At 38.2% G+C, this 12544-nt stretch overlaps 1 protein-coding gene across 1 annotated transcript; it reads right to left on the bottom strand.

The window, feature by feature from the left end:
* Nucleotides 1–6185: 6185 nt before the first annotated feature.
* Nucleotides 6186–7772, bottom strand: LOC114742985 (homeobox-leucine zipper protein HOX11-like). The gene is made up of 4 exons (XM_028931209.1): nt 7485–7772; nt 7019–7344; nt 6847–6926; nt 6186–6707 (listed from the first exon to the last, which is right to left on the bottom strand). The coding sequence occupies exons 1-4, from the start codon at nt 7762–7764 to the stop codon at nt 6380–6382; spliced, it is 1014 nt and encodes a 337-aa protein (XP_028787042.1). The 5' UTR covers nt 7765–7772; the 3' UTR covers nt 6186–6379.
* Between the last annotated feature and the right edge of the window lie 4772 nt (nt 7773–12544).

The following is a 12544-nucleotide window of genomic DNA, read 5'->3' as shown; positions in this document are numbered from 1 at the left end:
TTTGAGAAGGCAAACGATAATGATAAAATAATAACAAGCGACAAGATAGAGACGGAGAGAGAAAGGTAAACACATCCACTGTTGCAAAACCCGCACACCCCCTGAAAGAGCCGGAGAAAAATTTATGCTTTTTATCAGGCTCAAACACACACAGACACACTCTATCTCTGCATCTATATATCTAGCTGTAGGTTTCTCTCTCTAACTTTTATTTGTTGCACCAGAGAAAGAGAGGGGAGGTTTGTATGGACGGGAGACGGCACGTATGAGGGGCTGGGTGACACAGTGGCACGTGCGAGGGAGGAAAGTGACCGGATGAGGCGGTAGACGGTGAGAGAGAGGGAGAGGAGTGGATGAAGCTATGGAAGGCGACAGAGTACGGACGAGGATGCCAGAGTGGATGGTGCAACGGGGAGGATAGTACCAGTCATCCACAATACCAGAAGATAAAAATAAAAAAAATGTGTGTGAGACAGAGAGTGGATAGTTTTATATTTCCAACTTTTGGTAATAAGAATTAAGAAGGGAAGATGGTGGGGCCCATCCCTCACTGAACAACCACGCCACACTGATGCTCGCTCCCCGTCTCCTTCATTGCTTTTCCCTTTGACTATCTGCTTTCTCCCTTCTTTCTCTGTATCCATACATTACACGCCACTTTTACTTTTTACTCCTCCCCGCCTTTTTAATTTCAATTTCTCATATCTCTTCTCGTGCGCGTCATCCTTCTTCGATTTGCAGAAACCAAATAAAACCCCCCATATACATTACGCACTTCATGGCGGCGAATTTCATTGAAAATGGTTAAATAAAAGTATTCACACGAAGCAGAATCATTTTGACCCCTCAGACGTGTGTTTGAAATTGTACATTAATACTGGTTCTATTATGTTCCAACAGAATGAATTACAAATTAAAGCTTCTAGTAACCTAACGACCTAATATTGTAAGCGTAGATAAATTCAATAGACCGAAAACTAAAGATACCACGCCCGAACACGTATCCTCGAAAACTAGCATTGTGCCTGCCCGAATTGTTCGACTAAAATAAAATGCGTGTGGTTACTTGTCTTGACAAAATAAATGGACACTACACACACACACACACACATGTATAAATCCCCGTATTCGTTTGGGTGAAGATGTGACGTTTACTTGATTGTCCTCCCTTCCATGTAGAGATTAAAGCAGGCATGCATGGGATATTATACACGCACATATATATATGATTCATATTTCTCAAATGATCTGACTAAACAGAACTAGTCTCGTCATAATTAAATAGATATATGTGGCAGTCATTTTTCTATAACTTGTTGGAACAGCTAGCAAAGGCGTCATCGTCATATACACACACACACACTGATGATAGATTAAGTGAATCCTAAAAAATTTATAAACCCATTTGAAACAACTTGTAAAAGCGCTTTTTAATAGTGATTTACCAATACGAGGTAAATATATTAGATGAGTCTTGTCTTGATTATGTGAAATGTGTTTACAGAGGATTTTCACTGTTTTATCAAACGAGACGTACACAGCTATAGGTAGCTTTGTAAACAAGAGAGCTCCTAATAATAATAATGGATCCACCAGAAGAAGTTACCCCATCACTATTACAAAACTGGACATGAAACGCTAGTACGTGTATTGAGATTGAGTCAACACACCAGACGTAACGTCCATGGATTCTTTTGATCCTGATTAAGCAACGGAATTAGTGATTTCAATCCAAATTGATGATCCTAATTTTTTTTTTTTAAAAAAAAGTCTGTGTATGAGGCAAAAAGGAAGGAACACACACTTGTTGAATGCCTGGGCCTACCGTACGTTGTACTGCTAATATACTCCGGTTATAGTCTTGTGTGTATGCACTACGGTTTGTCCTTCTGAGCACATATTCATACGATGGGCGTGCCTGCGGGCAAATATAACGGATTCGCTTTTACGGATCCCCTACTGGGCCTAGCGGGCTCCGCTACTTCCCTCTATTTTTCAAATAATAATAATATAATAATGCGTTCACTTCTTTCTTCATTCGTGAGAAGCACCTTTTTCACGGTTGAGGGGTGGGTCCGACCTTATGAACACGTCATGCCACTTTCATCTAGACTTGGGTGGCTTCATAATAATCATCGATCTTTAGTAGACCATTTTACCTGGTTAGCAGTTGCTGCGACCACAAAAGGCGCAGGATTCAACATTCATATGGTGGGCCGAATATTTGGGCCTGGGCCTTAGATTGATCAGGATCCAATAAGGACGAATTAGTCCATCAATAAATGTTGGGTGACCCGTTAATGTGAAGTCTGGACAAGTGATCCATAATGTTGTGGTTCGAACACGGATTATGAGTATAGTTTCCGGGCTCTCATCATTATGGTCAGAAGTTTGAAGCTTCATTTGACATCACAGTTATAAACACTTACAAGCATATTTTTATATAAATTAAGATAAAATTTTTTTACATTCCAAAGCCATTCCAAATGAGTCATAGGTTTGCATCTGTACTGTTATCATTGAAAAGGGAGAAGAGAGTAAAACAAAAAAAATACTAATTCACTCAACACCGATTATACCCATAAAACTCTCTATTTATAGTCTTATTGCCCATATTCCCAAACTACCCCTGACCTTATCCCTCCCATGTATCAGTATACTCCCCCAAAGAAAAAGATCCTTGCCCCTCGAGGATCAGTACAAAAGCAGGGGAAAAAATAGACACCCACTGCTGACACTCCAGAAGTTGGAGGCCCTGCATCCATTCAAGAGCTTCTGGACCCATTTGAAGAGCCCAAGTCTTATCCAAATAGAATGTCACAATCGCACTGATGACAAGCTCAGTGGGATTCTGTTTGCTGCGACTTGAAATTAACCTCGCGCACGTTGGGAGGTCATCATCATGGACATATGCATAAGCACTATAGATGGTATTTCGAACCCCGCTAGACCCCTTAGTAGCATATAATTTCATAACACAGTTCACCACATGCCAGGGAACGTATTTGTTAGAGAACCCCTCTTTCTCGACGCAAGTTTTGAGTAATGAACTAATGGTTCACCTTTATATTCCTAAGTTTGAGGTTTAGTTGTTCCTACCTCCTCGTACTGTGATATTACTATATTTTAAAAATAAAAGTTCATGTAAAATTGTAGTGTTATTCGGTAATCAAAATTGTATGGGTTTTAATCAAACGCATGATGATCTGAGATGTTTATTTCTAAATAGTTTTATAATAATAAATCAAATATTAATGAGTCTCAAACTCTCAATTTAAAACAAGGTTAATTAAAATTAATTTTTGTCACATATATGACTCCATGCATGTTTGAAAATTAAAATTTAAATTTAATTAGAATAAAGGATTGTTTGTATTAACAAATTAATTAAAGAGCGAAAACTATAATACCATGTCCTTGATTATCACTATGACATGGAATCAACCTTAGCTTACTATACTATTACTCTATTTTTCTAGATACTGCTCAAGACAATCTGATTCACTAATGGGCTCCAGATACTAACTGGAGGAAGTAAGAAACGGTGCAAAACAAAATCATCGACGGGAATTACAAGCTAAAAGAATGAGACTGTATTGCGTCGATACCTTTGACCCAAATAATTAACATACTTTTAAACCATGGTTTTAAAAAAAAACATCAATTTCTAAAAACTTGGACTGTTTGGATGATTTGAGCCCAAACTAGAGGTTATGATCTAAAAGTCCTTTTCTTTAGTTATCTAAACAAACTAAGACGCCGCCAATTTCTCGATCAGTAATGAGAGCCCTTACTACCCACGTGTATATGCTAAATCTAAAAAACATTAATGATTTTTATAAGCATATAAAGTAAAATTAACTAACAAAGAATTATATGTGGAACAATAGTTTTTTTTTTTTAAAATGACACATAATTAAGGGGATCACTGAATTGATCCCTATTATCACTAGTATCTGGATTGAAATATAATACTACCTCCGGTCTTAATTATAAGAGTCAGTTGACTAATTTGAAGAGATTAAGGAAATAAGTTGAGTTAGTTATTTGTCCTAAATAAGTGTTGTCTTTCCTAAAATATCCTTGCTAATCAAGTATATTGACTAAAACTATTATTGTTAGAAGGGCTACCTTGGGAAAAAAATGTATAAATATGAGAGACAAAGTAGATTGGGATCTTATATTTAGGACCAAAATAAAAGTCAAACAGGGTTTTATATTAAGGACCGAAGGTAGTATTAGATACTACCTTCGGTCCTTAATATAAGACCCATTTAACTAATTTGATTAGATTAAGGAAGTTAGGTAAGTTAGTTAATTATAAGAAATGTGACATGTTTTTCTTAAAATACCATAATCATCTTTCTTAATACCTCTTCTCCCTCTTCTACTTGATTATGGTTGAGGGAGTATCCATAGGGGTACTTTAGAGAAAATTGATAAATATGATAAATTGGTCTTATATTTAGGACCAAAACCAATTCAATAATTGAGTCCTATATTAAGAACCGGAAGAGTATGTTATAATTGTTTACAATTGTTTACTCGTTCATTCTGTTACAGCCATGTTTTCTTCTACTCCTCATACTCATCCCTCATTGCTAGCCTCCGTCTTCATAGCTCTCGCCTTTTACTACCCCACATCATCAAATGCTCAGCTCTTGCCCCAACGCGTCTTCCATTGTCACTAATGTAGTTCAACGGGGCTCTCCCAGTCTGATCCTCATATAGGTGCCACCCTCATTCGTCTCCATTTCCATGACTGCTTTGTAAATGTATGTATATATCTATGACATGCAACTGAAGGCAGTATAGCACATGTCTATTTGAGAACCCATGACATACAATGAATGTGTCTATCTCAAAGGTCAAGGTATTTTTATTCGATCTAAAACTAATTTATTTGAAATTATGGGAGGGGTGGTGGTGGAGTGGAGTTCTCAAATTCGAGGGGAAAAAAACAAAACTGCAAATTTGGAGGGTGTTTGGCAACCCTCAGAAGTGTTTCTCAGAAACACTTTTCTGCAAAACGAGATAAACTCCTCCACATATTTACTTCGTAAACCGTAAAAGCATTTTTGAACCCATGATTTGTTTTCTATCCAAACACTTTTTTTTTTAGCTACAAGAGAAAGGACTAGGCCCAACAAATTATAAATAATTAGTTAGGGGGTATTAAATTCAATACACTCAGCAGCAACAAGCGTGCTTAACCAAGAAGAACAAGAGTTCAAGGGCGAAGATTTACTCAAACCTTCTTAATTAGCAAGAGAATCGGCAACTCGATTTCTCACCCTAGAAATATGTCAAATTTCCGCACGCCAGGAAAGAGCTAGAAGGTTTTGTATCTAAAGAATCAAGGGACTATCCACCGAAGTGTCACCTTTAATTTCTTCTGAATCAGTTGAATAAGATTCTGAGCATCAAAGTCTAAAACTGACTCCTATAATCCTATTTAGGTAGAAAGAAAAAGAAATTTTTTTTTTAACACTATTTATAAAGTAGAGAGAGAATTTTCATACAAATGTATAACTTTACCCTTTATTTATTGCTATATTTATTTTGTTATCATGAGGTATATTTTATATCAAATAGAAATAAAGTGAAAAAATTATTAAATTTTAAATAAAATAATAAAATTTCAGATTTTATTGATCTGTGTAAAATATATTAAAAACGATTTATAAATAAGACTAAAAAGATAAAATATATACTTAAATTGGAAGTGGGAAGCAGATACATGTCGGAAGCCAAGGCAATCACGCCTGCAAGAGGAGGTGGGGTAGTGATGTCCCCCCAAATATAAAACAATAAAAAACGGAACGAGTGCATACAAGTCCTGAACGGTAATCCATTAACACCCCCCCCCCAAAAAAAATCCAATCAAAGGATAACAGATTTCTTTTATTTTCTTGTTTTCTTGAGGAAAATAAGAAATGGATTATTTCTTATTCCCGGATCCATTACCGAACTTGAGAAACAACTCGTGTTTAGAAAATGTATTCACCACTTGGAGTTACTTACAGTGATAATTAGAGTTGTTGGGATAGTATCCAAATTTCAAGCCACCGCGGATTATTATAGCCCAATTGCACTATTACCACGTGTTACCTTCCTTCAAAACGTCAAAAAGTCAAACGATTGAACCTGGACAACAAAAACATCAACGAAGGAGCACCCAAGATTAACGCCATTCGCATTTTGTCGTTTTGGTCCCCAAAAAGACGGCCGAAACAGAAACCAGAAAGGCCAAAAACAAAAGAAGAAAACCATACAAATGGAAGAGAGGTCATGTGGAGAATGCATTGTCTTCTTCTGCTATAATAATATCATAAAGAAATATACGAAACAAAAAGACAAAGGGAGAATCAGATTGTGATCATGAGGAAGGAGTGGGATGAGGCTGGGCATTATTATGATCAAAGGGATGGACTGTTCTGGGGTTGGAGAGAGACATGAGCAAGGAGGCCTGGGAAGCATTGTTGGCCTTAGCAACGGAGGCAGAGGATGATGAGTTAGTGGCTACCCTCTCGCAAGAGGGACACATTGTGAGAGTGGTCGGCGGTAGCTGCATGTAAAATGGCTGAGACGATTTTAAAGCCCTTAGTTCCTGCAGTTCCTTCTGCAACCTCCCATTCTCTTCTGTCAACGTCTCACAGCATCTCTTCAGATACTCACAATCTACTTCGGTCTGCTTCAACTTTGTCCTGTGTATTTCAACAAAGATACACCCCCTATTCGTATTATGATTTCTTCTTTAATTTGTACAACTTGAGCTGAGCTGAATAATAATAAGATCAAAGAACTAGCGTTTGAGGGTGTTTTAAGGATGTCAAGTATTTCTACCTTGCCCTTCTGTTCTGAAACCAAACTTCTACTTGGCGAGGACGAAGATTTAACTGTCTTGCCAGAACCAGTTTCTGCTTCTGCAGATAAAAGAATCAACAAAATCAAGAAAGCACCAACACATAACAATTTGGCAAGGGAAATGTAAAGAAAAAGGTGTTGCATGACTTACAGGATTAAGAGTAGTGTGTTCTTTGAAGCTTTCTTCGAGAAAAGCCGATTGCTGTTTGGAAAGCCTGAGTTTCTTGCAAGTCGACCCATTTTCATCATCGTCACTGGCCCTAGAACTATCTCTGTCACCTTTAACCTTAAGGTCTCTCTTGCTCATCCTTCCTGCATTGCCATTCCTTGTGTAGAAGTCCATGTGAAACGACGACACACTATTAGGAGACAAAGACAGTGGAGTACTGTCGTCTGCCTCCTCCGCTTCTACTGCCGGCATATGGTTGACGTCCAATGCCTTCGCTCCTCCATCCGGTGAGAAACGTTGAGATCCCACTATCATCCACAAGATAGAGTTTTCTTACAAAATCCTAACGAAAGATTCCCAGATTCACCAGGAATATGAGGTTTGCTCGATTAAAGCACGAGACTGAAAGAAAGCATCGGAGTAAAAAAGGAGAGAAACCAGTATTTACATGAATCGGAAAGCCAAGGAATCCGAAGATGGGAAGCTGGGTGGGGTCGAGGAACCGGCGAGAAGGGGAGAAGGTCTAGCTGATGAGGCGGATCTGAGGAGGCTCTTCTCTCATCTTGGATGTCTTCTGTGGGACTCGCGTTATTCTGCTCTGACGCTTTCTCAGGGAGACCTTGACCAATTGCTATGCAGAAACCAGCTTCCTTGTTGGGCATTCTCGAGGCCTTGTCCAGTATGGGGAACCCCTTTGTTGCATCTCCCAAGCTCAAAGCCAGCTCCATCTTTAGGCAAAAGAAAGAGACAAGACCGAAACAGCTACTGACTCGGGAATGGTTTTCTATCTTCTGGTCTAAAAATAAAGCGGCCAAGCTCAATGCTTTGAGAAGAAAAAGACGACCTTAGAAATATGTAGCGGTAGAGCCCTTGTTCGATGCAAGCCAAAGAAAAGGCTCAAAGAAAGTATAATAGAATCCTTTTCTCTACCAACGACCCCTTTATATTTCTGCTGCTTTGGCATGTGGGAGTAAAGATTGAGCAACAAATCCAGGTTGACAAACGCACGTGAATGTATTTAAATATACAAACCCACCATTACTTTTGCTTATTATGCACACTTCCCCCATTTGTACAACACTCCACTATAACCATGCCTTACTTGTGATATCTTAATACTTTTTTTTTACCAGCAATGTGATATCTTAATACTATGGACTATGGATATGGATGTAAATATAGCAATAACTCCTAGATGTGAATGTAGTAATAACAGTGTTCTCCTTCTTAAATGAACCTGAAGAGAAGGGAGGATGCAGGAAAATTGACCCGTAAATGGACAGGAGACACGGATAATGAATATTTTACCACAGCAGTATTATTTTTCTTATCAACATTATAGATTTTTAAATGGCATTTCTTCTATTGGGGCACGTCGGAAGGGGGAAGCCTACAGGGACTAATCATTCACGGTGATGATTAATATCGGGGAAGAGGAACGTCCATAATGTGATTTCTCAGTTTGGTATGGTACCAGTATGCCTATATTGCCATGACGAAACCACTTCAGAGTTCCTTCTTTTTTTCCCTTCTTAATTTTGGATCTTAAATCAACGCCTACTGTGACTGACCTGCCAGGTTGGTCAAATGGGCATGTGTATAGTAGGATGTTAGAGTGATATAAATATTAAAACTATTAAAACCATAATTATGGTATAATGAGAATGAGAATATTAAAAAGCATGACGATGGCAGAGGGAATATGAGGAAAATGATGAGTTTGGTGGGAAACAGAGAATGATGAGGGGGCTACGGAGTAAGAAGACAGTGATTTGACGTGCGATGATGCTGCTCTGCTTTGACAGCCCTTGACCATGGGACTATGAGAGTGTTGAAGCTTAAAAAGTTATGGCATTTTCCGAGTTTAAACTCTGATTAAAGTGAGACCATTTTGAAGTGAAATGACCCATACTAGCTTCCACGCCTGCATCCCTACTCCATAATCGGTCCCTACATATCTTCTCTTACCATAAACTCGACGTATTTGGTGGTTAAAAAAAAAACTCGACCTATGAAACTGTTTTTCCAACAAAAAAACAATTAAAGCATTGCTCCCTATGTTTTTATATTTTTAACTTTTTGGCCTGCAATTTTTTAGGGATATTATTTTTAAAAAAATTTGTCCACTTTCTGACTACATTAATATATTTCTGAGTATTAAAATATTAGTAGTAGTTATTTATTTTTTACAGAGAGAGGTAATATTTTAGTAGAAACAAGCGTGATGGGAAGAAAGATAAAAAAGGAGGGGGAGAGATAGGGAGATGATTAGACTTAAGAGGAGATATTAATTTGACCATGATAACAAGGTTGAAGGGGAGGCAGACAAACTGACCACCTTTTACTATTCCCACGAAAGTCTTGGGGTTTCGACTTTCAACCTTGGGCTGGCGTCGGATTTAATAAAATAAAATTTTGGGAAAAAAAGGGGGGGAAGGTTCTTTGAGATACTTTTAGGGAGGGCAGCAGAGTCCATAAAAGGGACTGCAAGGTTAAAAAGGAGAAGGAACTGAAACGGGGAAGGATAGGGCATCCAAGGAGTCCCCGAAACAGGGAACCCTAATTTTTTTTTTTTGGGTCCAAAGGGAACCCTAAATTGAAATAACTAATGACCCAAGCGCAAGGCAGTCGTCCTATGCGGTGGTCCCGCCCGCGTGCCTCCACTTTGCAACAGAAGTCGTCCTACCGATGTCATCCCCCTCTCCCTCTCTCTGGTCATATGGCTGCTCTTACATGTTTATTTTCATGTTGTTTTTTTCATTTTGTATTTTGTTTTTGAAAAAATAGGAGATGACAGTCCAATTGTTTTTTTTTTTTTAATAAAAAGTATTTGTAACGCAGACGAAGACAAGCGCGCGACGAAGGGCTTTGACCTTTGACCATGTGGTTTCAAGCCGCACGCTCTTACCGTTTTATTATCACCTTAGGTGTCTAAGGCTGTGTGCGTATGAACCTGTCATTACACCTTCTTTTTTTTCTTGGGAATAAAAGTAAACTTGAGGAAATAGGGGGGTGTGCAGAGAAAGGAACAAAGGAAAGAGGTAAGGAAAATAAAGGGGGAGATTGTGCTCCTCGGGTCAGGCAATAATTGAAGTGACGCGGGCTTTTAATGATAAGCCTAGCATTGTAAGAGAAAAAGTGAGAGGGCCAAGGAGACGGGCGTGGAGGAGGAGCAAGAGTAGCATAGGAGTAGGAGTGGGGCCTCTTTGCTTAACTTTCTCTACTGCTGATGTGTTTGTTTGGAATAAAAGTGAAAATCTTCTATAAACATATTTTATGTTAATCAAAACAAATTTTTTTTATTATTTTATAAATCATTATTAAAAAATTATTTATAAACTGTGTTACATGAGCCTAATAACATAACAGGCATCCGTCTTCGTAGGCCAGGCCACCTTAGTTGCCGCTTTTCTTTTGTCGGTGATGTAACTGTTGGCGTAGCGTTCGTGGTATATGTATCTATGGATATATGCCTTTATTTTTAATTTTTCCCCGAATGCATATATCATATATGCCTATTTTATGAGTCCCCAGAAATTAAAACTTGCAAATAATTGTGCTTCTCCCACTGTGACCTTCACCCATTATTAGTATTACACTAGGCACTGGGACCCCGCTGTTCATTTCAAAATACTTTAAAAACACGCACCATATTATTATCTCTATTTTCCCAGGGCCTCCTCCTATGTTTCCCGTTCCGGACCGGACAGGCCTTTCACCCACAGACGTCTGTGTCCCCCATCGCGATATTTTATTCTTCCCGCATCGTTGCTTCTCCCATTATATATTATAAACTTTAAATAACTAATTTATAAATAACAAATAATTAATTAAAACTAGTTAAAAATAATAAATAAACTAAAAATAAATTTTTATTTTTGAATATACTCTTATAATAAATGAGAAAAAAAAGAGAATATGTAGAAAAATGTGATAAGAGAGATTATGACAAAAAAAGAGAGAATGAATAATTAAAGATAAAATTAGAAAAAGTGTATTACATGTTAAAATAAACATCAAATTGCAACCTATAAAATAAATCACATCCTTCTCTCAATTTAAAGCTTATAAATAGGACAAGAATGAGTATTATACTCGTAGGATGCATTTGGTAGAGAGAAACGAAGGGAAGAGAGAGTTTAGTTTTAAAAAATTAAAAAAGCTGGGTTAAAATTTTTTGATTGATTTTAATTAATCTTTTATTTTACATTTTTTAATCAAAATTTCATAACTCCAATTCTTCAATTTTTTAGAACGAGTTTATTAAAATTTTCCTCCCCTTCCTTTCTTTTTCTTTCCCTCCTACCAAACAAATCCATAAAGTTGTCATTATTCGAATTGAACGCATGATTTCAAATATCCACCGGATCTGGTGGCTACACACTCACATTTATTGAGTTGGTTATTCCTCAGATGAGCTTCAAAGGGCAGCGTCGAGGCTTGTTCCGAATGAGGATTTTGTTAATTATATCTGCCTAATGCCGCCACATGAGGAAGGGATGATCTGTAGATATTGTGAAGCCAAAAACCGAGTGATTGGCAGATATATGTGAGAGAATATAATTCATTGGACGTGATGTAATGAATTGCGGCCAACAAAAAAGACATGAAACGATAAATGACTTGATTTGGGAATGGGTTGGGAATTAAACAAAACGAGGAAAGTCAGGATACCAGAATGGGGGGAGCCCGGCGAGGCAAAGATACGATGTGGAGAAACGGAAGGAATGATGGGGAGGGGAGGGAGGTCACGTGAGGAATGCGTGGGGGAGTGAATGATGAGGGTGTGACGTGAGGAGCTGGGGTGATAACGTGAAGGAGGACGCAACGTGAATGGCGTGATCACTCATTGCCATTCTCATATCATCCATTATCCATTGCCACTACCACAGTAAAACATTGTGGTTGTGAATTTGATTCTGTGATCTGATGGATGATAAAATAAGAAAGGAACCAAGAAATTGGCGATGCCTAGCGAATCAGGAGGCCAACGAGGGTGTGCAACTTATCTTATGTAATTAAATAGTGGGGGCAGGTATTTTTATCGTGGGGATTATGCAGGGCCTACTTATGGCATCTTAAGGAGACAATCCATGCAACGGCAATCATTTGTACGTCGGATCTTCTCAGCATCTAACGCTTGCTATTTTCTTTTCATACATTAGCTCACTCGCCAACATCTCTTTGATACCTTTGTCTCTCTCCCCCCTCCTGGGCCCCTCCCACTCAATTCCTTCTTAATCACCCTCCCCTGTAATCCCTCCTCCTTTCCAGCTTCCCGTCACCAACTCCTTGTTTGGCTTGTGGGAATCTATTTGCTTTGAGCAACAAACAGCCTTCGTAATCCCACCATGCAACCTTTAGTACTCATCATCATTTGCATTCCCTGTGTCATTCCTAATTGTTAAACCACTCCCACCGAATCATCATTTTATCGCTATGTTGATTCAATGTCGCTGCACATCATGAAAAATGTTAACTTCCTCAATTGATTTAAAGCTTTGCATT

Source organism: Neltuma alba, unplaced genomic scaffold (genome assembly GCF_004799145.2).
Source record: "Neltuma alba isolate B1F8T4 unplaced genomic scaffold, ASM479914v2 tig00003903_pilon, whole genome shotgun sequence".
In the NCBI taxonomy this organism is placed as follows: domain Eukaryota; kingdom Viridiplantae; phylum Streptophyta; class Magnoliopsida; order Fabales; family Fabaceae; genus Neltuma; species Neltuma alba.
This window is presented reverse-complemented; position numbering and strand designations above follow the sequence as displayed.